This window comes from Wyeomyia smithii, chromosome 3 (genome assembly GCF_029784165.1).
Source record: "Wyeomyia smithii strain HCP4-BCI-WySm-NY-G18 chromosome 3, ASM2978416v1, whole genome shotgun sequence".
Classification (NCBI taxonomy): Eukaryota; Metazoa; Arthropoda; class Insecta; order Diptera; family Culicidae; genus Wyeomyia; species Wyeomyia smithii.
The window spans coordinates 126624224-126650688 of NC_073696.1; the positions used below are offsets into that span (position 1 = coordinate 126624224).

Here is a 26465-nt window from a genome sequence, read left to right on the forward strand (position 1 = left end):
TAGAGACAATCTAAACATACCATATAACATCTATATTCATTTGTTGTTCGATTTGAGACCGCTTGTATCGCGGCCCACTATTGTTAAGCATAGCTTTTGTTTCATGACCAGCATAGACAACAATACCTTCCGCATAATCGGTGTTCTGCAATCGGTTCAATAAAAGTTCAATCAAATCAGTTGATAGATTTACGAATTATTGAATATTTCTACACCGTACCTTAAGACGGCTTTCCCTAAGCAGTAGACTCTCGGTGGACACCGGCACCCGTTCACCCGATGGGTGTATCACAGCTCCATGAAAGCGATAAATTTTGGTGGATGGAGCGTCCACCTCGACCCGACTAGTGAACTTGCTGGGCATGAAGATATGCTGCTTTTCGGCGAACCCCCTTATCACCTGTAACAGAAAATGAGGCTTTGTTAGTTTGTTGTTGGAACAGCTGCGAAAATGGAAAAACTTGCTTGTCGCCGCTTTAGATTCGTTTCGCCGTCCAGATCGCATGTGTCGATATAGCACACCCCGTGTGGATCACTCGATTTAAGCAGCAGAATATCCGCTGGAACCGTCTCGTTGTTGGATAAATGCAGTAGGTCGCCCACCCGCACGTCCTGCCATAGTACTTTCTTGTAGCGCTCCGATTCGCTGTGCAAGGAGAGAAGAAAAATTGAAATGCGTTCATAAGTATGAGCTGGTCGCTTTGGTAAAAGTTCATTTGGTCATCGCAGGGGGTTAATAAATTATTCAGTTCACGTGCCCGTTTCGCTTTTCTTCACCTGGTGGTGTATAGAGACGTGTTTATTGCATAGGAAAGTTAGAGCAAATCGAATAGGTTATGCCGATGATGCGTGTATTGAATTTCCGAGCCTAGAATATTACATTGTGATTAGTTGGTTTCGAGAAACGATATTGGTCTAACAAGCTAATCGACGTATGTTTGAAACCCGACTCGGGAGAAACTGTGTTAGTGTCAGTAGGATCGTAGTGCTAGCCTCGTAATTATCCTTTTTTTTTGTTCAAAAAAGCGTAATTGTCTTGTACACAATACGGTTAACTCAGGTCTGTGTCTTATAAACAACAGAAGATTTGGTTCCAATAGCAAAATGTAACATCTAGGGTTTGCTTAAAACTTCGCTTAGTTTACAACATGCTTTTTTAACATTATTTGCATCAAAACTTCAAAGCCAAATAAAACATGTCGTTGACATAGCTTGTAACAAGAATGAGAAATCTGAAAAACATGTAAAACTTTCAAATTCTCACAGAACTGAAATACCACGCGTTGGTTGTACCCAAATTTTATCTCTCCGTGATACAAAATCAAATGTACACTTTACCTTCCAGATCTATCAAATATTAATGGCTTAAATCGAATTAAACCAGTGGCACTGATTTCTTAGCCGACAAAAGCCATGAGGAACGCCCAAGTTCAAGTTCCGAACGAAGCCCCCCACTTCATATGTAACCGCAGTCCCGTCCATTAGAGGTAACATTGCATGTCAATATCGCCGCTACAGGAATTCATAGTAGTATATACCACGATGTGCCATCCACAATTATGCGGTTCGTAATGACTATTACTTTCTCATGTTCCCACGTAGATGTCCTTCTCAGCAAAAACAAATATCTTCATGCCCCGTTATGTGGTTTGAAAATTTGTAGGAAACTTGCTTATTTACACAATACCGTAAACAAACTACGATTCATGAATTTACTGTTAGAAACTGGCACATCCTGTCGTTAAAGGGTTAACATGGGACATGAAAGCGTAAAGAACAGTCGTACAGTTTTCGGTAGCGGCACCAGCCTTGTACTGTGACACGTAAAGGAGGTAGAGTCTCGTGTATAATTGATGTTTATTTTCACAAATTGCTCCAATCATTTATTGACAGCAGAATCACATTGTTTGGGGCAAATCGCCCCTGAATTATCCGATACGAGCATAAACAATAATCGGCGTGTAATCAGCGTGGACGTGGGGCATAAAATTATTATGACTAATGACTGTCGCTATCGGCTGGCAAGGTCGCCAGTGTCCACAGCCACGCAGTCACAATCTTGTGACAGATTGTGATCGAAAATGTTAATAGATTGAGGATTGTGATCTCTACAGCTATTTACTGTATAACATTAATTAGTAAACAAAATTCATTTGCAACTCGTATGTGTTGTTTTGCTTTCAACACGGAAAGGTGTAAACATATGATTTAGAAGAATTAATTGAAATCGAAAATATTGATGCAGTTGAATATTCAACTGAATATTGATTGAGTTTTCATAACTAAAGAACTATTAATGTTTCTAAAACCTTGAGAGACAATACACTAAAGTCCCTTTTTACGCGGGGGATACGTGCCGCGTAAAAAAACCGCGTAAATTCCGGAATCCGCGTAAAAAAACGCGTAAATTCCGGAATCCGCGTAAAAAAACCGCGTAAAAAGAGACCTTAGTGTAATGATGTCGAGCTAGTTTATGAAAAACAGGAAATTATAGTCCAACACATGCTGTCATCGTCCGAGAAATTATCTTAGTAAATTAGTAAAAACAGCGAAGCTATCTATACAAATACGAAAACTATTTGCGTTTTATAGTTACAATGAATACAAATTTACGCCACAAAACGCGAGCAAATGTACATTTTCTTTTTAGTTTATTTGAAAAACGAGCAATAGCTCCATTTGTATTTCGGAGTATGAATAACATGTACATCAACTGAACATGAACATAAACATGAACAGAAACACAGTGAGACGCTTAACGGATACTTTAACACATATTGATTGACTATTAAAAAATGCGTAATTCATTAAATGACCTCAGACATCATTTTGGCCCTGAGACCGGAAATTGACTTCAGACGCCATTTTCAAATTCTAGATGGTGACTTCCGGCTCGTCTGGTGTCGTGTTCAGGTCTTTTGGCATCATTCCGATTCCAAAGTACTCATATGAGGAGGCATTCGGTCAATTCTGGATGTTTCTCAGAAACCGGAAGTCAACCAACTTTAATTTGAAAATAGCGTCTGATCTCAGAGCATCAATCACTTATTCATAAAGTTTCTAAGATTCGAAACATATCCCCAGAAAACCGGATTACCGGAAATAAGAAAATCGTTTCGGGGCATCGCTCTAACGCAGCCAGTGCAAAATTAGCAAAAAACAATTAATTTTATCAAGGATAGTGTAAAACAATGGTTCCCAACCTCTTTGGCTCCGCGGCCCCTTTTGCTAAACACGAAGAGCTCCACGGCCCCTTTTTGCGAAGCACAGAGAGCTTCGCGGCCCCCCAAAAAAATTTCAGATACATGTTTTGCAATACGAGGCTGCGGTTTTCAGTCTTATATCGTCTTGCAAGTCTAATTTGTATCACGTCTTGGTCCTAATACACAGAAGAGATGAAAATCCGCTTCCATAGAAATATCTAGAAAGCAATTTTAATCGCTTGTCAAATTTACCAAGAGCTTCGCCGTCATGCTAGTAAAAGTTCGCACTTTAGTATTTTTTCTAAAAAGTGAAATTCTCATGCTACAAAAAAAACTCGAAAACTCTGTTAATACCTTTTGAAGCGGTTCATGTACCGCTTGGAGACAAATTCGATTTTTATGATAATTGTTTGCAATAATTCTGCTGCAAAAAAAATTAAGTGCGTGCTTTTGCCCCTCACTACTCTACCCCATTTTTTTCGGTTGAAGCCCGAGCTCGGAACTTTTTTTTTCGATCAAACCCGATCCTGAAAATTTTGTTTTTATGAAACCCGAACCCGACCAAAACCTGAAATTGCGAAAGCTGAACCGGTCGATACCCGAGATATTTTTTGGGGTCGATTTTTCACACCAATTTGAGCTTTGAATCTCGAATGGGATTAAAATGTGTGATTTTTACAGTTGCATGATACTAGACATCATTATCTTTAATTATGCTTGTTTGGTATAGTCGAGTCTCGGCTTTTTGAAATCTAAACCCGACTTGAACCCGACATTTCCAAACCCGAACCCGATTTTTTCTTCAACCTAACCCAAACCCGACACGTACTCGACTCTCTCAAAAATTTTCAAACCCGAATCCGACGGATACGGGTCGGGTCTTTAATCTGTAATAGTAGTTGCTCAAATGCAAAAAAATCGTACAATAGAAACCATCAACCTTTATAGCAATCAAATAAGATTTGGCATGTCAAAGTATTCATTACTGCAATATTGACAAAATTTCTATTATCTTGCTAGAATTCCTATTATCTTGCTAGAATTCCTATTATCTTGCTAGAATTTCCTGTTATCATTGTTGAAGGTAGCAAAACGACGTTGAAAACACTCGTTTGAGGCAGGAAGCAAGCGGCATTATCGCCGTTGTTGCGGCAAAGTTAGTACGTTTGCTTATTAATTACAATTTTCCTTCAATACTCAGTCAATGTTCTGTCAAGTGCGACCACATTCCTGGAAAAGCAATTCATTCAGATATTCTACATGTGCAAAGATAGTACAAAACCGACTGATTCGACATCACCTTGTACTCGCGTTCAAACTATATTGTCGATTATTTTCGGAGATATCGGTTTGAGCATGCTTATCAGCTACCATCAAAACTGGTCGATTTTTTTGCGGTTCCGAGAACACGAATGATTCAATAAAAGATACCGTGAGCTGGAGAGATTGTGCCAGTGGGGGTGAGATTGTGCTATACAAACCCATTTGTCAACCATCCCATGGCGATTATAAGATGAATCTTTTTTGAATTAGTTTCCTCGAATACTTTACCAAGAAAGGCTAGTCTCCTGACCCGAAAGAGATGGCTGCAAGTCACGGGTTAGATGGCTCAATCTCACCCCGGCTGACGGTACCATAGTTTATTATTATTGATTACTTCATATTCTTTAAATTTATTTTAATAATGGCAGTGCTATTGTTCAATCGTTGTCAGCTCTAGACCTTCTATTAAAATCATTTACTGTAACATAACATTTGTTTTCCGATGTACTCGTTTGAGTAAGATAAGAATGCGGTTTCTAGTGATCGTTACCAAAACAATCAAAGCCTGAAAGTATAACGTCGATTTCGTTTCTGAATCGTAGCTACAACAGAACTGCACAGTTTCTGCAGCGTCTGCACCCGAATGAAAACGAGTTTAACCACCTTGTATAGTTTCTGCATGCTGCTACAGAGATTTTTTTTATAATATCATTATGAACTGTTTCTTTTTTTCAAGATAGATTATTAATTTTCACATGAATTGGTGTTAATAACTCAATTTAAAAAAAATGGCGTTTGGTTCGGTCTGGTCGCACGCTGACCATATAAAGAAAAGAAAACTGCACAAATTTGTTTTCGCGAGCGACTCATTCAATCTTTAGAAAAAGCAAGGTTTACATGCACAATTGAATTATTAGCAACTGAACCCTTTTCACTCAAACACATACGTTCAAAATAGATAAAACATGATTCCAATTATAACTTGATATATTCACAAACAACTTTCCTATTTGTCAGTTCCGGATAATTCAATAATTCTAAATCTTCACTCTTATGACGACGACATTTAGAGATAAAGTATGAATAGTTGGAGCTAGCTTGGCTAAAACTGGAACAAAATAAGACACTTCAAACTAAAGCATTCTTTCTCGACAGAGACAAATTGCAAAACCGGTTGGTGTTTACTATGAATAATAGTTGCGATTAACTATACGAATCTAAAAATCGATGAGTCGCCATTACCTTGCCTTACCGTTCTGAAACATACCAATGACCAGGGAACACCTTTCAATGCACACTGGACGGATGATTGCCCCTCAAACTGTCCATTTTGCCATTTTTGCATGCAAGCCATTCATGCGATAGGCTAGTACGATATTGTTGTTGCATTAGTCGGTCAGTCAGGCAGTAGGACTCTGTCGGGCGAGTTTCCTTATTGCCGTATGCGCTCAGTCGTCAGTGGGTTATTGCATTCCATCACCCAGTGTAAACAAATAATCGCGATAAAAGCTGTGCCTTCCCGATCAGAAAGAAAAAACAAAAATGTAACAGAAGTTGTTAGTTTGTTACGGGAAAACCCTTACAGGCTGTGTTTTTAATTTGGTCCCGTTAGGTGTTAAAATAACAGAAATTATAACAGAAATGATTCTACTAGTATCAAACACATATCAAAATTTGTTACTAATATATCAGCTTTCTAACAAAATAAGATAGTATATAGAACAATTTAATAACAAACATTGTTGGAAACAACAGGTTTTGATAAAAACGAAAAATTAGTTAGACTTGTTTCAGAACTACTTCATTTCACGTTTTGTTATTGTAACTCATTCAGATTCAATTTTGTTATTAAAATTATGTGGAAAATTACAAAATTGTATCAAAATATGTTATTTGTATTTCACGTTGATAGAATTTTGTAATTTTTTAGTTATGCTCTTCTGATCGGGTTACTACTTCAATTTAGCCGGTAAACTTGCCGGCCTGATTGTAGCCTGCTTCATATGCACTAGGCAAACAGTTTTTCTTTTAAGATTATATGAATCAATCGATGCCGAGTCTTTTGCTGAAATTGTTCTGGAAGCAACACGATAATCACATGTTGATATTTGAATACAGTCCGTACCCACCTATAATATTGGTCTGAGGATTACAAACACGGTTTTGAAATAATTTTCAAAAAAATCGTCGTCTTGCTTTTAAAAACAATCGTTAGGATGTGGTAGACCATTTATAGTGATAAAATCAAAATATTTCAAGAAGCTCATGATAAAGAAAACATGATTGCCAAAAAATTAACCACCAGGAAGCGTTAGAGAACTTTATGTGCGAAATTGAGGTGCGTTATGTCTTAATAATTATTATAATCGAATCGGTGGAAAACTCTTCTTGTGAACTAGGCATATATGAATACCTTCAACCAACTCGCAGATAGTTCATCCTTGATTGACAACAAGATTATACAATCTGGTTTCCAGTTAGGCAATCTTAAAAATTTATCAGTGTTTGAATACGTTGTTTACAATATCTGGTCAGATTCTCATTGTTAATTAGACTTTTTTTCAATCTTTACACTTGAAAGGTATTAGCAGAGTTTTGAAATTTATAGTGTAATGTATGGATAAGCATAATACTTCAATAGATAAATGAAAATCAAACACGTACGAAACTTTGTTGAACGCTCTGTGAAAGCTAAGCAAGCTGAGCACTATAGGAGCTATAGTTTGTACAACGAAAAGGTAGATTTTAGCATAAAGCATTTAAATTGATCTGCTGAAAAATGTCTGGACATTGTTATATATTTAAGATGATTTTGCTTGAAACGCGTGTGCGACAATGGTTCATAATCATGATCCGAAATTTTACAATAAAAATAAAAATACAAATTGCATATAAACTTACTAAAATCTGTTCCAACTTGTTTGTTTATTTTATTTTTAATAGGTATGTATAATAATTTAGTTCATTATTCATTTCGTTCGTCATATCAGGCAAGTTCCTTCATTCGATAGAATACCGCTCACAAACTAAACAACACTGGGTTTTAGCAGTTCAAAGTATTGTGAAAGGTTTAACTGCAAATAAACTTTTCTAACACGTGGTGCGCCATTAGTGATAACTTATAATTATAGATGATTATAGTGAACACCAGCAGTGGTGTGACTGGTAAATATGTTTTACAAGAGAGGGGAATACCTGTTGTAATTCCGTCAGAAAGAAGTCCTTTTTTCATAACTGGCATCAGAGCACAGGGGAAAAATTGAATATTCACACATTTGTTTTGAAAGAATCGTAACTCAATAATGATACATATTAAATAGGAAACTTTAGGATGTTGGATACAGACAGTGTGAAAAAAATCTACTTATTAATTGAAAGAAACAACAGCTGTTGTTAAAACATTCACGAGAACGCCATAGGTGCAAAAATGGAACCTTTTTTTGTTGGTACTATTATCAATCAAATCGTATATCAAACAGGTTGGCCATCATGCATCACGTATGAAGCAATATGTATGAAGGTTCAAGGACAAACATTCCAACGTAAATTGTTAGATTTTTTTGAACAAGGAAAAAAGCTGTTGAAGAAGATGGGGCTTGTTTTTAAAAATGTTTGCGGGACTTGTTTCCCAGGCAAAAATGCTCCTGAACGTTCACTACGCAACATATGAAGAATTGCTCATGTTTGGTTGAGGTCTATGGTGCCATTTTATAAATGTTATCAGAACCAGAACGATTATTTTGATCGGTGTGACACTTTCGGCAAAGTTGTAGATAATTATTTAGTCTTTCCGAAAAAAACAGTACACCGTGCAAAAAAATCCTAGGAAAAAATGCAAAATAAATAATAATTAATTATTTAAAAAAGCTTGTTGTTCAAAAAGCTGATTTTTTTATGAAAACTACAAAAGGTTAGCTAAGTCTTTATGATTATCTAGTCATAAGACAAAATTATTCTGTACAACTGAAGATACTAACGTTTGCGGTAAAAAATGGACTTTTTTCAGATTCGATTGATTGAGTGATGAAAAAAAAAAACTAAGACAGATAGGGTAACGGGGGTATTTTGGCCAGCTTTGGGAAGTGTTCGCACTGTTCATTAAAAACAAACACAATTTTTCAACATAAATACCTACTCTATAATACCATTGTTAAAAGCTAAGTGTCTATTTTAATATACACCGTTCAACAATGCAATATATTGAAAAATATCCTAGAAATATCAAAAATTCTACGAAGTACTAAAAACATATTTTGGTCCACCAAATTTTTACTTTGGCCCACCTTTATATCTACAGACGTATATGGAAATAGTTCGGACTAATTATGTTTAAAATCATCATCGGTATTTTTAAAGCAAAAATAGTGGGTTTGAGGTGAACATCCTTCAGCTGTGAATTTTTGTAAATTTTAGGCATCTAAAAATGAAATGATTTGGCTTATAGCGGTTTGACAGGCATTCTCATCCAAGTTCATATTGTTAATTGTGATAAATTAAGAAGTTTGTTTTTCTTTAAAATAGTTTATTTGACACGGCACGATACAATTTATGTTTAACTGAGCCAAGTACATTTTTTTTTAAATTCTAAATTAGCAGGGAAAAGAGGGAGGCCTTTTTTTATTCTCGCGGCCGACTACGAGCTAGTGGGGATTTAAGGTGAGAGGAGGGGTGTTACAATTTTGTTTTTAGCTATTTTATATTACAGAATGTATTCATTTGTACGTGGCTAACCAGTGATGTTCTATTTGAGCAGTTTTGGTCTGAGGTGTCTGCGTAAACATAGAGATGCCGAGTCTTCGTTTTAGTGTCTCCAGCCGGGTGTATCATTCTCTTTCAGTTTGTGACAGAAATTGTATTCTAGCAAATAGATAAAAGAAATCAAATTTTATGCCAGCATTTTTTATAAACCCGTATAGCTGTGTCAAGTACTGGAGATCACCGCTTCCAAGAATGTCTCTAACGGGTACGTTCGGTTGTTTTCCTCGGGCCCGAAGGGAATCTATAAGCTCAGACCTAAAACCACAGTATTCGGTACACGACCAAACAACATGCTCGATGTCATGGTAGCCATCGCCACAAACGCAGTGATTACTGTCTACAAGCCCTATACGAAAGAGATGCGTGTTTAACGTGTAGTGATTGGACATAAGTCTGGACATCACGCGAATGAAGTCCCGACCTACATCCAACCCCTTGAACCATGCTTTCGTCGATACCTTAGGAAAAATGGAATGTAGCCACCGTCCCAGTTCATCTGAGTTCCATGATGATTGCCAACTGTTGAGTGTTCTCTGACGCAAAATGCTATAAAATTCATCATAAGCAATTGGTCTTTCATAAATATCGCCATCAATAGCACCCACCTTAGCTAAAGAGTCAGCCTTTTCGTTACCCGGAATCGAGCAATGAGAAGGGACCCACGCTAAGGTAACCCGGTAGTTTTTATCTGTTAAAGCACTTAAAAACCGCCGTATTTTCCCCAGGAAATACGGGGTGTGCTTCACAGGCTTCATTGATCGCAGAGCCTCAATGGCACTGAGACTATCTGTGAAGATGAAGTAGTGGTCTATGGGTAGGGTTTCGATGATTCCAAGAGAGTACTGAATAGCAGCAAGTTCTGCGACGTACACGAAAGCAGAAGCACCGAGTTTGTAGGAGGCGGTAAAATTTTCGTGGAAAACACCGAAGCCAGTGGACTCATCTAGATAGGATCCGTCAGTGTAAAACCTTTTATCATAACTAACATGTTTAAACTTATTGGAAAAAATCTTAGGGATCTCTTGGGGTCGCAATTGATCCGGGATACCAGAAATGTCTTGTTAAATGGTGATGTCGAAGAATATAGCATTATTAGAAGTATCTAAAAGTGCGACATTGGAGGAATCGTATGAAGAAGGATTAATATCTTGAGCCATATAGTCAAAATATGAAGTCATAAATCTGGATTGAGATTGAAGGTCGACCAACCTCTCGAAATTTTCAATTACTAATGGGTTCATAACTGTGCATCGAATTAGCAACCGTCAAGAGAGATTCCAAAAACGATGTATCAACGGAAGAATACCTGCTAACACTTCAAGACTCATCGTATGGGTCGACTGCATGCAACCCAAGGCAATACGCAAACAACGATATTGTATTCTCTCTAATTTTATAATGTGTGTGTTCGCGGCGGAGCGAAAGCAGAAACAGCCGTACTCAAGAACTGACAATATCGTTGTTTGGTATAACCTTAGAAGGTCTCCTGGGTGAGCACCCCACCAAGTTCCGGTAATCGTACGAAGAAAATTAATCCTCTGTTGGCATTTTTGTGTCAGATACCTAATATGACAAGCCCAGGTGCATTTAGAGTCGAACCAGACCCCGAGATATTTAGCGACTAAAACCTGAGAGATCGTTTTACCCGTTAGTAGGAGCTGCAGCTGAGCTGGGTTATGCTTCCTAGAAAAAACGACCAGCTCAGTTTTCTCCGGAGAGAATTCGATACCCAGCTTAAGAGCCCATTCAGACAAATTGTCTAAGGTATCTTGCAATGGTCCTTGCAGATCGCTAGCCTCGCTACCAGTAATGGATACAACGCTATCGTCTGCAAGTTGCCTTAGCGTGCATGAATTTGCAAGACATTCATCGATGTCATTGACGTAAAAATTATATAAGAGAGGACTTAAACATGAGCCCTGGGGGAGGCCCATGTAACTAATTCGGGAAGTTGTCGAATCGCCATGTGAGAAATACATATGCTTTTCTGACAACAAATTGAGCAAAAAGTTATTCAAATTTGGTGAAAGTCCCTGCGAATGAAGTTTCGCGCTTAAAACTTCTACAGAGACAGAGTCAAAATCCCCCTTAATATCCATGAACGCAGAAGCCATTTGCTCTTTTCGAGCAAAGGCTAGTTGAATTTCAGTAGAAAGCAACGCTAGGCAATCGTTCGTCTCTTTGCCCCGGCGAAAGCCAAATTGAGTATCTGAAAGTAACCCGTTTGTTTCGACCCATTTGTCTAACCGTAAGAGGATCATTTTCTCCATTAATTTCCGGAGGCAAGAGAGCATCGCAATCGGCCTATATGAATTGTGATCAGAGGCAGGTTTCCCGGGTTTCCGAATAGCAATGACTTTTACCTCCCTCCAGTCATGCGGAACAATATTTAGCTCAAGAAACTTGTTGAACAAATTCAACAAGCGTCTTTTTGCAAAGTCGGGTAGATTCTTCAACAGGTTGAATTTTATTCTATCTAACCCTGGAGCCTTATTGTTGCACGACAGGAGAGCCATTGAAAATTCCAACATCGAAAATGGAGGCTCTTCCGTAGTTACTAATAACGCGTCGCGAAAGGTTTTCTGTTCCGGTACAGAGTCCGGACAGACCTTTTTGGCAAAATCGAGTATCCAGCGATCTGAATACTCCTCACTTTCATTCGAAACGTCACGGTTCCGCATGCACCTGGCGGTATCCCAAAGAGTGCTCATAGCTGTTTCCCTCGACAACGCGTTTACGAACCGCCGCCAGTACCCGCGTTTTTTCGCCTTTACTAAGCTCTTCATCTGCCTGCCCAGTGCCTCGTACTTTCGAAGCAGGTTGACAGTGCCGTACTCCCGGTAGTCCTTATACGCCGCGGACCTTCGCGCGTACAGCTCAGAACACACTTTGTCCCACCATTTGTTGGGAGGGCGCTGTCTAATCGTCACCCCGGGTATCGGTTTCGTCTGAGCTTGAGTCGCGGCGTCGATTATCAAGCCAGCTAAGAACGCGTATTCTTCCTCCGGAGGAAGTTCCTCGTGAGTCTCGATAGATTGCGCTATAATAGACTCATAACACTTCCAATCAATATTACGTGTAAGGTCGTAGGAAATATTGATTGGGTTCGGGGGAGTTGAACCATTAGCAATTGATATAACGATTGGAAGATGATCACTACCGTGGGGATCGTTGATTACTTTCCACTGGCAATCTAGCGCTAGTGATGTCGAGCAGAGGGATAGGTCAAGCACGTTTTCACGTGCTGGAGCATTAGGTACACGTGTCGCTTCCCCAGTATTCAAAACTGTCATATTGAAGTCGTCGATCAAGTTACAGATTAAAGAAGATCGGTTGTCGTCGTACAGCGACCCCCATAGCGAACAGTGAGAATTAAAATCTCCCAATATCAAAAAAGGCGCGGGAAGCAACGCTATATCAGTGAGATGCCTCTGTTCAATCCGCGCGGATGGAGGGATATATAACGAAACAAGGCATAGGTCTTCAATATGCGACGACTTCAATATGCGAGATCGAGGGGAGGTCGATTCGGAAGAAGGAATAGCACTTTTTAATCCCTAAAAGTACCCCTCCACCGTGTGAGTCTCGATCTCGACGAATAATGTTAAAATCGTGGAAATTTAGTTGATCGTTTGAATTGAGAAAGGTTTCACAGAGCGCAAATGCGTCACAATTGTATGTATTTATTAAATTAGAAAATAGATCGAATTTGGGGATGATACTTCTGCAATTCCACTGTAATACAGTGATAAAATTCCTAACCTCTTTCGCCGTATTAGTCATCGAAAGATATGATAGCTGAAATGAGGGGCCAAGTTGCTTCAAAAAGGTTTTCACTGTAGGATGAAGGGCAAGAAGAATATTTTGTAGGGGATCTGGTATGTTGAATGTTTTAAATATCCAGACCACAATATCAGAAAATTTTATGAACCCTGTTTCTTTTTTATCTTCTGATCGAGAAATGGGTGCACGAGGGGTTTTTGGTGCCCCAGGAAGCGGTGGGTACTCCTGGTTTGATTTAAAATTAAAACCGGGAGGTACTTGCTTCGGTTTTTCCTCACCGCTTCCTTTTTGTGTTGGTTTATTGGTCGTTCCGCTAGGGGTTATCTTGCGACCTTTGCGAGAAAGATTAGGAGAGTTGATCATTCTCCTCTTCCTAGATCCTTCTGGCATGGCATAAGAACACCCTTCGACGGGATCGTCAGATGTACCCTCATCGGTTGGCAAAAAGGAAAAGATGTTTCCTGTCGAGGGTGGCTCAGCACTCTTCAGCATTTCTGCGAAAGAGCGCTTTGATCGTTCCTTGAGGGAACGCTTAATTTTTTCCTCGCGCTGTTTGTACGCGGGACACGCCGAAAGGTCATGCCGAGTTCCCTCGCAGTAAAGACACTTTTCAGTATCCTCACTGCAAGCGGTTTCAGCATGATTGCCTCCGCACTTGCTGCAGCGTGCCTTGTTGCAGCAGTAGGTGGCTGTATGACCTAACTGCTTGCAGTTTTGGCAATGCATGACCCGCGGTACGAACAGGCGTACAGGCAGACGAACCCTGTCCAAAGAGATGTAGTTCGGCAGTGCGGATCCGGCGAATGTTACACGGAAGGAATCCGAAGGGAATTTCTTCTTCCCTTCTTCGATGGATACTGAATGCAATTGCTTGACATCCAGTATCTTTACATCTTGAATCAGGGGGTTCTTGAAGCAGCCAACCCCGTGACGCAAAATGTCATCGACCGTGAGGCTTCCTTCGGTAACCACACCGTCGATCTCCACGTCCTTGGCAGGGATGTACACGCGGTACTCTCTCGTGAGGAGCTCGTAGCTAGCAATTGCGTTTGCTTGCTTCAAGCTACTCACAACAACTCGCAGTTTGTTCGGTCTAACCTTCGTAATTTCGGTTACGTCCGAAAACTGTTTTGCCAGGTCCTTGCCGATTTGAATAATATTTAGAGGCTTCTTTATGGGCCTGAAGTAAACTACGAACGGACCTTTCGAAGCATCTGGGTAAGCTTTCACCCGTGTTGCCGGTACCCTTGGTACGGGGCTAGGTAGCGGGGAAGGTAGAGGGGAATTGATGGGGGAGATCTCAATCTCTTCCCCATTTGTTTCCACATCCAGGAATAGTTGCACCTGCATGTCGTCCATTTTGCAGGAGCGTTACGCTCTACCGCACACAAACGATAAATATTCGAATGTGGGGGGGGGGTCAAGTAGTTGCTATTAAATTTTAAAAACAATTTTTCAAACTACAGTGGATCAAAATAAAAAAATTGCAGTAATACTAATACTAATAACAATAGTAATAATAATAATAATAATAATAATAATAATAATAATAATAATAATAATAATAATAACAATAATAATAATAATATTAATAATAACGATAAAAATTCTAAAGTGAATACTTCACCGAACGTCTAAGTCACGACCTCACGGCTGATAGTAGGATTATTCGAGCGTCTCCGCAGAACAAACAATGACGATCCAGCTTCGTGTTGTGACACAGTGGCCGTATCCTACACGCGACCTTGTAGATGCCACTTGTAGTTGACTTCCACTCGCTCGATCGTATGGTGGTCCGTGCTGCTAGCGGGGTAACAGCGGTGCGGGAGAATTATTCTTGCTGATATATCAGCTGCGTATCAGATCACTGGCGGGGTAGCCTGCCCCTACCAGTGTGCAGAAGATGTTTCTGCCGATAAACTGCCGGCTATTGTTATCGCGCAGCACAAGAACTAATCGACAAAAAAAACACCCGTACGATAACTCGTGTATTGTTATTTTGCGAACTCAAACGGAGATGAACAATTTGCGTCTAATCGAGACGAAAGCAAAACAACGAATCATAAATTAAGAAGTAATTACCTGTAAATTGTCACAAGCTGCTTCTTTGTTCACGTGCAACGGCCGAACGGTAATCAAGGGAGATGTCAAAACTTGGCATGACGAAAATATGTTTGCTTCAGAAAGAGGCAAACATATTTCGGCCATGCGTTTAATTACTTTTTCAACTTTTTCCAACATATTAGAGTATACAAACTATTTCTATGACATTTTATTGGTGTTTTTACAACAACGAATTGTTTCAAAAGCATACATATTTGTTACAATAGCTTCCGGACGTTGACTTGTATATTACCACTTCCTCTTGACATTGGGTTGACGCAGCCATGACTTTGAATATGTATGAACTAATTCCCAAATAACACTACCTAGAGCCAGTTTTTCGCCGAAAATTATAGTGTAGTATGATTCTTAGGTGTGTTATTCAATGTTGCATGCATAGTTTTCTAATATTCATTGAATTAATCAGATAAAATGCGTAAAATGTTACCGGGTGGGTCAAAATATGCATGTGGGCCAAAATACCCCCGTTACCCTAATTGAGTTGGATAAATTTCCCATGGAAAGTAATCATGTTAGCTTCCTCGCAAAAAAATATTACGTCCTTGCGTGCGGCCTTCTGGCAGTTAACGGGAACATTCGCCATGGCGGACGAAAACATGCGTGTTTTTAAGCTCTTTTTTCGTTTTTTTTATTAATTCCTCTTTCGTTTTCGCTACAAAATGGTTGGAATTGATCTTGCGCTTCAAGGTTGCCCAGAAATTCTCGATGGGAAGCAGCTGGGGGAGGTTGGGCGGATTCGCCGACTTCGGTACCACATCGATATTCAGCCGCTCCATCTCCTCCAACGATCGCTTCGAGTAGTGGGCCGACGCCAAATCTGGCCAGAACACCGTGCCTTTGCCCTTTTGGTAATTCTTGACGAACGACGCAACTTCTGGCAGCGAAAGAAGAGCGGCTTTGACATCACCTTCTCGCTGATTTTCAGCCGGGGCTGCAACTTCTTGCGGATCTTGGTGTGTGAAATAAATTTCACCTCGGAGCTGACTTCCTTCGTGGGAGAAGTGAAATACGAAGTACACTGCCAGTCGTTGCCATCAAGGGTGAGATAGGTCTCGTCGTCCATTACCACTGCCACGTCGCGATTCGCCGGGAAAATCGACTTGACCATCTTATTCAACCGCTGTCGCTGCGTCATTGCCTGCAGCTCCCAGACCAGTGGATGGGACTGCCGCTTCCTGACATGTGTGTCCGTGTTCTCCAGATGCTTTTTCACTGCTTTACCGCATGCACCAACCTTCCGGCCAAGTTCACGCAGCGATTTAGCCACTTTTCTCTCGGTCTTCCTCTTCAGCATCCTTTGAAGCTTCTTGTCGCTCAGGGTCGTTGGCCGTCCGGAACCGAGCTTTCTTTCGATGCTCTGATCGTTGTCCAATAGTGTCAAGATGTTGTAGATGTCGGAACAGGCATACCCGGCGTCCACATAGTGCCGCACGATGTCCGTTTTTGACGCGGCGTTCCGTTACCGTTCTTTGAACGCGCACACTTCTGAACGGAGTAGCTTCATTTTTTTAGCCATCACAGTTAGAGTTTGACTGATAGAGTCATTAAATTTTTTTTTGCTAACTCATGGGTTACCATGAGTTTGTTGCATGAGTAGTTTCGTCGGAGCGATTAAAGGTAAACCCATAAAAAATCGTCAATTTTTGTCCATTTTTTTACCGCAAACGTTCTACCAATCAAACAATACGTTTAGATGCTAGGAATATTTTTCATTAGCTACTCGGCGTAGGAGACAATCTCAAAACTTGATGTCCCGAGTTTTGACATAAGGGGGGGGGGGGGGGCCTACTCTGGAAAGTTGAAAAATTATGAATTTTCGAAATATTTTTTTTCGGATGTTTAGAGAGAGGTGAAGTGTTCGAGTATTCTGGCTATTGATTAAGGTCCCCTCATAAATCAAAATTCTAGAAAATCATCACTGTTTTATTTTCTATTTTTCCAAGTTCAAACAAGCATCAATGTTAAGCTAACAATGTGTAATATTCAATAACATTTTTAGGTAAACCCCTTTGCCCTTTTTGCCTTTCTTCTAGAAAGGTATAGCAATCACTGGCAAAACCGAAGGTATGAAAGTGCTCCAAAGGGCCGAATGGCATATATCACTCGACTCAGTTCGATGAGCTGAGCATTTTCTGTATGTATGTGTATGTGTATGTGTGTGTGTGTATGTAACTTTTTAATTTCACTCGGATTCTCAGAGATGGCTGGACCGATTTTCATAAAATTATTCTCAAATGAAAGGTCTAGTTACCCCATAAAACCCTATTAAATTTTATTGTAATCGGATTTTTAGTTTGCGTGTTATTTATCAAAATGTGAAAATCACGAAAGTCCATTATCTCGGAAACCACACAACTAATTTAAAAAAAAAGGCTTCAAATGAACGAGCTACCTAAACCCTTAACTTTCGAATTTTATAAAGATTGGACATGTGGTTCAAAAGTTATGGAAAGAAACGTGTTCTGTAGACTATTTAATCTCACTCATGTTTCTCAGAGATGGCAAGTGAAAGGTCTAGCTGCCTTATAACAACCTATTCAATTTAACTCTCCCAGCTGGTCTCGAGGTACGATGCTGGCCTAACAAGCCAGTCGTCGTAGGTTCGAGTCTCGGCTCGGGAAAGACTGTTAATGTCAGTAGGGTCGTAGCGCTAGCCCCGCAATTGTTCTGTACACTTAACAGTTGGCTGCGAAGTCTGTGTATAATAAACAGAAGGTCGAGTTCCGATATGGAATGTAGCACCAAAGCTTTGCTTTTTTTGAATTTAACTGTAATCGGCCTGTAACTTCGTCTGAAATATATCAAAATGTAAAAATCACGAACCTTCATTATCTCAGAAACTACACAACCGATTTGAACAACACTGATTTCAGATGAACGGTAGTGATGGGATAACTCAAGAATTTTATAATGATTGAGCACGTGGTTCAAAAGTTGTGAAAAGAAAGTCATATTTGAAATAGAAAAAAAAAATCCTACTATAAATAATCGAATCTAAAATGATATTTTATCGAATGATATATATTTGAGTCCAACCTAAATATTATTACAGTGACGTTTCGATTATACAACTATCAAAGAATAATTTCGCGTCATATATTTGAAACATATTTATTTTATGTTATTTGAAACATATTTATTTCATGTTATTTAGCCTATGTGATTTTGTGACCCTTATTGTATCCTTCTTGCACTCCTTTGAATCGATTGATTGACGATAATCTTCAGCTTCTTTCTTCAAGCTAAAGAAATAACTGGTTGCTTTTTTATATTATATTTAATGTTACTGGTATAATCCTGGATGAAAAATGAATTGGAATTGCCAGGTTACACTAATGGTACGAATGTTCTACGGGTTTGCAGTAAAGCCGTGAGGAAAACATAGGAACTACGATCAAAAACTGTCCATTGGATTTATTCGGCAATGGTTTGCCCGAAAATCACACATGCTTTGGTTATATGGTGGCCAAAATGAATAAGGAAACTGCTCAAGTAGAAATTGACAAACTGCAGAGGCTTGCAAGTATATCAATAACTGGAATAATAAAAAGTACAGTTTTAGTTTTCAATGCCCTTTTTTGCATGCTATCCTTAAACAAGTTTGTTTGTGTTGAACGTTTGCAATAAAAACAAAATACTAATAAAAATGATCGTTCACATACATGGTACAACTTTGAACTAATAAAATTTTATGGGTTCTATGAAACGGATATAACTTCGCTAATGATTGATATTTTTTATAAAAAAAATGCTTTTTCTTGTTGTTGAAAAACAGGTATATATTGTCATTGTGGCATTGGAGGTTCAGCATCAAATTTTATCGATCCGGAACCATTTTATGAAGTTCCGAAATGTGCTCTGACGAGTTAAACCCAGTTGCACAAGAAAATCCACTCAGCTTGTTCACAAAATTGCCCCTCATTATCGAAGAAACTACAATCTTATTTTAATAGCTCTGTTGACATGAAGAAAGTTTTTGTATCCAGATTCTTGTTGGTAACGTTTTCACTTCATGTTAGTAGCAAATTCTATTAGCAAACCAGTTGCGAACAGTTTAATTAAAATATAACATTTCTAACCATCGTTAGCTTTTTTCGGCTTAACACTATCTCTATCATGGTTATTCTAGAGCATCATAGGTTTGGATGCAAAAAGTCTTTCGAAATATTTACCAATGCTACTCAAAATGCAAAACTTTATTCTTAAACAATATACTGATTGTTCAAGAACATATTTATGCATTTTGAGTAGGATTGGTAAAGGATCTAAAGGATTTTTGCATCCAAACCTATGGTGCTTTAGAGTAACCATGGTAAAGAGAGGGTTGAATGAATCGACCTTTTTCACTCCAGCTTGAGACATCTTCACAGCTTGCTTGACTTGCCTTAGCATTAGCTCGACAATTAGCAGTTTGCAGAATGAAGTTTTCAATTAACTACCTAGTATGAAACGATTTATGGTCAAGTTTTTCTGGTACTTTTATGACTCTGTACGCTCAACTGAATTTAGTTTGTGATTATTTTCTGCAGTCCCGGGATGTGCCTGTGGACTAAAATTAGGAATGTCCATGGCGGAGAATTTTAAAATTTGCGAAAAAAAATCAAGTTAGATGGAAAAGTAGTTATCGTGATCACAGAAGATTACATAACAATAAGCACATGATATTACATAATATAACTCTAAGCCCGCAGAAAATACAAAAATAATACCCTACATATTAAAGGCTATGAAAAACTTTCGCATATTCTCTAAGAAAGACCATTAATGTATAACGAAGACACAAACTGGACCAGCGTCAGTTAATCAAAATATGTTTGTACTAAACAGCTCAACATATGACGAATGGTTGACAAGCGTTTCGCGTGTTTGTAGTTTGTGTGGAAGCCTTATTTCTTGACGAAAGCAGACAATAATAGCGCAAAAGGCGGAAGTGAAATTACGGCTGATATTGACATTGGCAGAGCTTTACAGCCATGAATGGGTGCCCGTAATCAAGTTTGCGTCCCTGCAAGTTGCAGGTTTCAGAAGTAGGCAGTCATTAGCCATTGACATTGTTGAAAGTAGGTACGTTGCCATCCGTTGTTATTGACTTCTGATAGTCTTGCTATGAAGTATTTTGTATGCAAGGCTTTTTTATTATTTTAAATGTTATGAGATATTCTAGAAATTTCATTTCCACAAGGGTATTTTATCTAACCACATTCAACAGATTAGAAGGTTAGTACGAACGAAATCTTGTTTCATGTGTAGCATGAGAAATAACGAAAATATGTTCACGCTTACAAAACAAAAAAAAACAATCACATGTTCCACGGGGACTGTGATTGTACTAATGCACTTGAATGTTATTGATCGACACTGACATTCCGGAACCCAATACGTTATAAATCAGCCGGTGATTGCTGCATGCACAGCCATCCGTTACTAATCATTTTCCGACCCGATTTTTCTGGGTTTCCAGGAACACACTGCATGTAATGGCTCACATCACGCAACGTTTGTTTACTTGTATATCCTGCTCTACTGGCCTTTTTTATCATTACACTCCATAGAGACTTGAATATTTTAGATAGGGCTGATGAAATCAACTTTCATTTTGCAGTAATTTTCCCAACATTGAATTCATATCCAATTTATCAGTAGAACTAATAGTAGCGCAGATTCTTTATCATTCAATACTTTATTTAGCTGAGCTCGTTGCACTAATATTTCCATTTTATTTTTTTTATTCTGACCTCATGACCAATCAATTACACCTAAATTTAGTTCACACATTTTTGAAAAAAAAATCCCGATTTCATCTTTGGTGGTCTGGTTGCCATTCTTATTTGTTCATAACAAATATCCGAAGAATACTCTTCATGAATATATAAAACCTTTGGGCATGGCTTTCAAATAGCAAGTGTATGCGTAGCAGGTATCAAATATTCCGATTAACGATTATATTTGATAAAAGATAGGTGAGGAATATTATTGAAAAAAAAAAACGCAACCATTTATTCCTTCGCGTCAATATCTATTTGAAAGGTGAGATTATGAATAATCTTCATTTTTTTAAATCAAATGTAGTACAGAAACAAACCAGTTTGGGTGGCAATCGGCACTTCTTTGCAAACGCTATCGGATCAACAACTAAACTTGACGTTCCTATCTATAATATGTGCTTATCATCCCCATAAACATGGTTTCGATACTGTCGAAATCAAATATTCAACTGATAGCGCTTTTCTATTGGTGGCTATTAACGATATTCGATCAAATAAAACAAAGGCTAATCAGCTTTTCCATACTAGATTCGTTTACTGCCAAACATAATAATAAATGCATTAGTCGTACCATACCAACCATATCAAATCTCGTTACTCGACAACCTTACCCGAAACCGCCCACTAGACACGTTTACATGGTGTTGATACAGTTAAAATAGCCGTTGGATGCAGCGATGACCATTGCAGAAATATCGACGCTCTTTAAGGTCAAACACATTATGACTCGGTTTTGAAGTGCGTTGAAATTGGATACAATCTGCGCAAAAATGCTGAACGTGTCAACCAGGGCCGGCTGATGGACGTCAATATTAGATGAAGGAGTTTTCTAAAAATGTCGAAAATGATGTTTTTTTAATGCCTAACCAATTTTGTCGAGATCTTACGGATAGTAGTTTCATTACTGTTGCTTTGCGAACACTGCTGTCACTTTTTACTGTAATTCCAGAAATCGTGCTTGTCCACAAGTTGACATAGAACATACGGTCTGCAAGAAGCGTATTTAACACTGCAACTACATCGTTTGTTATAGTTTGGGAATTTAATAAATTCAGACAGGGGCCAAATGTCGGTACACTGACGGATAGGGTTTTTTCCAGTGGGGTTAAAAATTTTGTAGCGCAAGTGATTACCGATGGCAGATTTTGTATTGCATTGTTCATCATTTGGTAAGAATTAAACATGATGTCACTAGCTGCAGTCTGGACAGAATCAGTTACCATGTAAGCGACGCTATTAAATTTTTCTTCCGAGTTGGGAATCAGAGTGTGCAGAAAACTAACGTAGAAATCAGTAAACTCTCTAGTGGTATTGACAATGATCGACGAATTCGCTCCTATGATGTCATCAGTGTAGGATCTTATCTTATCATTGAACTGGTTAGTGGCACTGTTCAATTGGTTGAGAGAGTTGGACAACTGTTGTTGAAAGGAATCTGATGATTTCATGATAGCATTATACGCTTGAGACAATGAAGAATCTAGGGCTGCGAAACTGTCTGTCAACTTCGATGTGAATGAGCTCATTAGACTCTCGGAAGATAGAATTCCAGATACACTTTCGACGATTTTAGCTCGAACAACATCCATCTGCACTTGCAGAACTTCCAACGCACCGATAAGGTGTGCAAGTTGGAATTTGTTGATAATTTTGTATATCGAAGAAGATGTTATTACCACCGATACGTCAATTTCCGCGATGGCTTCTTCGAAAGTATTTACATCCTCAGACAGATCGTTCAAAATGCTCCCAATATTGTTATAAGTCTCAATCAAGGTTCCGCCTATTTTACTGGAAAACCCACTAATTTTGTTTGTTTCTGGAACCGTGTTTTTCACGTATATCTGTGCATTCTGTAGTGCAGTTTTAATGCTTATAAAAAGTAACGTCGAATTAGATTGACTGTTAAGAACAGAATCAGATAAACTGTTTGTGAAAATTGCCATTTCGTTTACTACTCCATTGTACAGAAAATTCACACCGTCCGCTGCATCGGATAATACTACAGTGCTAAATGGATAGCTCTTGTTGAAATTTACTAAACTAGTTTTAAGTTGAGCGAACGGTGCCAGCACTGCTTGAGCTGCAGACGATATATCCGTTTCCGTCTTAAATCCTCCCTGAATCTTAAGACCAAAAAAAGGCTCGGCTACAACGAACTGTAAGTTTAATTAGATTGTATTACTTTTCTATATACCTTTCTACATTTGGATACCTTAATAACCACGGCAAAAAGCACACTGCAATGACGTGGGAGTTTCATTTTTCCTTCAAATGCTTCAAAACACTACACACAATAGCTGAAATGACTTGAACGATGCTACTTTGTAGCCTGTTTCCTTATGTTGGTTCACGATTTGAACAAGTGTGCTGCGGTGTAAGAAAATGAACCGTGGTAGCATGATGATAAATTTATTAGGGGTTCTCAAAAATATTTAGAAATCTTCCCACACGACAAGTATGCGCAATTTAAGAGATCAAGCTAGAATGATTTATCACTTTTTTGATTTTTTGATATTGTTTTGCTTAACATTTCTAACTGACTTTCACGGAATCCCAAGAACTAACCCATTTTTTATTCTATTTTTCAGTCTGCAATAAAATTCATTCCTACAGTCTGTTCAGAAAAAGATTATTTATTCAGATGCATAAAACGAAAATTAACACAGCTTGTTCACAGAATTATCGCTTGTTACCGAAGAAACTAGTCTTGTTTCAACAGTTCAGTTAACATGAAGAAAATTTTTGTGTCCAGATTATTGTTGGTAACGTTTCTATTTAAGGTTAGTATCAAATTCTGTTAATAACCCAGTTGCGGACATTTTAAATAAAATATTACATTTGCAGCCATCGTTGGCATTTTTCGGCTTAAGTGAATCGACCTTTTTCGCTCCATCTTTAGACATCTTCACAGCTTCCTCGCTAGCTGGGTCAACTTGCCTTAGCATTAACTCTACAGCCAGCAGTTTACAGAATGGGGTTTTCAACTCACTAGCATTAGACGATTTATCGTCCAGCTTTTCTGGTACTTTTGTAAATCTATACACTCAACTGAATTCAGTTTTCGATGCTATTAAAAATGCTGCACACGATAAAAAAACAAGCATTGATTCACTATTCACTGTTATCAACGGGACGATAACAAACGTTACTACTTTTATTGCTAACAATAATCGCACTTTATGGAGTTCTGTTTTAAGTTCTGATTCAATACCGAACATAAATAGCACTCTCTCAACAATAGAAACTATTTTTAAAAAATTAAACAGCGATATCTACCCTAAACTGATATCAATTCGTAATGCTAACTCAGGGGCAGTGTCACCCGCAACTATTTTAGCGACACTTCCACAATCAACAATTACTGATTTCTCGAATACAATAAAACAATTTACCCAGTTTGAGCGTACTGTCACTTTACCGTTCGTTCAATCTTTCGTGAGGTCGTTAACAACAGCCAATTCCAACATCGGAGCTTATATCTCAACCACGAGCTCCAGTTATTCTACACTCGATGCTACATTAAGCCAAGCGTGGAATAGAGCTTCTTCTCTGTCGGATACATATGCAACGTCAACAAAAACATTGTTCCAACCAGTACAATTATCAACTAATAGTTTCATAAAACTTATCACTGCATTTACCGATCTATACCTCGGCTCTTCGACAGATATAAATTCTGCAGCCGTAACAATGTTTTTTAACAGCTATATCAGCAATGCCACAGAGCAAAACGGGTTGATTCTTGACAAACTAGACAATTTTCGTATCAAACTTACTGATCAGGTTCTGAGCGCTAGTGACATCATGTTAAGCGAGGGTATGCTAGCATTAGAGAATGTGAGTATGTTAATCCTGCAGAAAATTAACAGAACAACATGCGCTGGAAAGCTTGTTCAACCGTTTTTCAACTCGTATGCAACGCTACTAACTTCACTGAAAGATTGTCTGGCAGGAACAAACTTCAACTTGCCTGCTCCGACCAGCGCCCAAGTAAAGGTGGCATCCAATATCCAAGATGATGTAATGTACTATTTGAAAATGTTAAATGGAATGCTCACTGGAGTCACTAATAACAGTCCTGCGACAACAAGAATTACTACGGATGCGCACCTTACAGCGGTGAGTTCATGAAAAATACCCAATATTGTCCTAAGCTTGAAATTTGTGAATAGACATCCATTTCAGGGTGGCCACTCAAAGCCCGAAATTAAATTCCCGTTTTTTCCGGTTTTTACCGGTTCGTTCAAATATTTGTCCCGGTTAATTGTACTTTTGAATTTTGTACTTTTGAATTTTGAAACAATGGGTTTGTATGGCACAATCTCACCCCCACTAGCACAATCTCACTCCGGCTTACGGTACTCAACTGATGTAATATTTAGTGAAATTTCCGTTGGGTGGCCACCCTGCCATTTGCACTAATTCACGAAAAAATCATGTTTCATGTTTCTTTTGTAAATTTGTTTTCAAGTTCTTCAGTCAAACAAACGGTATCATTCAAACGTTTAGCCAGCAATTGGTTAATATGTATGTGCAGTTGGGCGCAGACTATGATCTCCTGGTTGGACGTTCCAGCTATTGTTTAGCGATGAAAAATACAGAAGGAAGCATGTTGGTACACGACTTCGTAAGCGCTGTTCAACAATGTTAGCTGGAAAAAGCTTTAGTGTCTGTTTTGGATACGCAGGACTACTAGTACAATAAAAATAAATGCTTTAAAAATGGTATGTATCAATTAATTAATAGATCAAACGCTTTCGCCCATATGAGTCAATACCAGATTTTTTTTTAAATAATAACAATAAAATCTCTATAATGCGTGGTTCAAAACCAAGAGTTTCCAATCAATTCCAATTCAATCTCGCTCCCCAAATATAACAGTGATTTAATTTTTTAGATTAATGAACATAAACTAGTTGTGCATGGGTTACATCATATTGCACCAGAGTCAATGAATTTATTAACCAATCAATTGGACTAGCTAGCAGTTCGCAGTGTATCGGCATAGGAGCTGGTGTCTGAATCAGTGTAACTAAGGGCGATGACGTATCCAAAGCGCACGAAATATCGCAATAAACAGTCTAATAAATGTCGCGTGTGTCTCATTGATTAACATGTCTCCGTCGAACAATCTGTATCATTTTGAGTTTTTTTGAGTTATGAATTCTAATTATTAGAAAGAATTTACCTGATTTCCATTTATATTATAATTTCAATCGTTCATCGTATTATGCAAATGTGCTACGATCCTCATTCGATTACGTGTCCTCAAAATTTTTGCTTTCTACAAAATAACGCAAAATCAATACCTCTGTTTATTACCGTTCGCAGTTCCTGTTGAAGCACCGACTCCGTCAGAAAAGAAACAAAGGGTCACAGCACTGTCGACCCAAAATACCAATATGTTTTTTTTCGATGGATTTTAATCGCAGCAGTTATATATGTTTTATTTAGTGCACACTGGGACAGGATTGGAATCTAGCAGAACGAAATTATTAGCGCTCTCAGGGTTTGACCAATCGGTTTTCGAATTTCTACAAAGTTATTGGAATTTTTACAAAGTTAT

At 38.5% G+C, this 26465-nt stretch overlaps 3 protein-coding genes across 5 annotated transcripts in view; 1 reads left to right on the forward strand and 2 right to left on the reverse strand.

Moving 5' to 3' along the window:
* Positions 1-26465, reverse strand: part of LOC129726740 (phospholipid-transporting ATPase VD) — a 90384-nt gene that overhangs the window by 6355 nt on the left and 57564 nt on the right. For all 3 annotated transcript variants that reach the window (XM_055683785.1, XM_055683784.1, XM_055683783.1), the window contains exons 3-5: positions 466-646; positions 221-400; positions 21-145 (exon numbers count right to left, since the gene is read on the reverse strand). In XM_055683785.1, the coding sequence (XP_055539760.1) occupies positions 21-145; positions 221-400; positions 466-646 (486 nt within the window). The remainder of the gene's footprint in view (positions 1-20; positions 146-220; positions 401-465; positions 647-26465) is intronic.
* LOC129726742 (uncharacterized) lies at positions 21428-23230 on the reverse strand. Its single transcript, XM_055683788.1, has 3 exons — positions 23112-23230; positions 21784-23055; positions 21428-21725 (listed from the first exon to the last, which is right to left on the reverse strand). The coding sequence occupies exons 1-3, from the start codon at positions 23157-23159 to the stop codon at positions 21531-21533; spliced, it is 1515 nt and encodes a 504-aa protein (XP_055539763.1). The 5' UTR covers positions 23160-23230; the 3' UTR covers positions 21428-21530.
* LOC129726743 (uncharacterized) lies at positions 23551-25932 on the forward strand. The gene is made up of 4 exons (XM_055683789.1): positions 23551-23679; positions 23744-25018; positions 25371-25623; positions 25797-25932. Exons 1-3 carry the CDS (start codon positions 23629-23631, stop codon positions 25548-25550), a joined length of 1506 nt encoding a protein of 501 aa, XP_055539764.1. The 5' UTR covers positions 23551-23628; the 3' UTR covers positions 25551-25623; positions 25797-25932.

Coding starts and splice junctions, on each gene's coding strand:
- LOC129726742 (XM_055683788.1), bottom strand. CDS start 23,159: ATGAAACTCCCACGTCATTGCAGTGTGCTTTTTGCCGTGGTTATTAAG. Junction 23,056..23,111: donor TTTTTGCCGTGGTTATTAAG/GTATCCAAATGT, acceptor TTAAACTTACAG/TTCGTTGTAGCCGAGCCTTT. Junction 21,726..21,783: donor CAGTAATGAAACTACTATCC/GTAAGATCTCGA, acceptor CGACATTTTTAG/AAAACTCCTTCATCTAATAT.
- LOC129726743 (XM_055683789.1), top strand. CDS start 23,629: ATGAAGAAAATTTTTGTGTCCAGATTATTGTTGGTAACGTTTCTATTT. Junction 23,680..23,743: donor TGGTAACGTTTCTATTTAAG/GTTAGTATCAAA, acceptor TTACATTTGCAG/CCATCGTTGGCATTTTTCGG. Junction 25,019..25,370: donor CGGATGCGCACCTTACAGCG/GTGAGTTCATGA, acceptor TTTGTTTTCAAG/TTCTTCAGTCAAACAAACGG.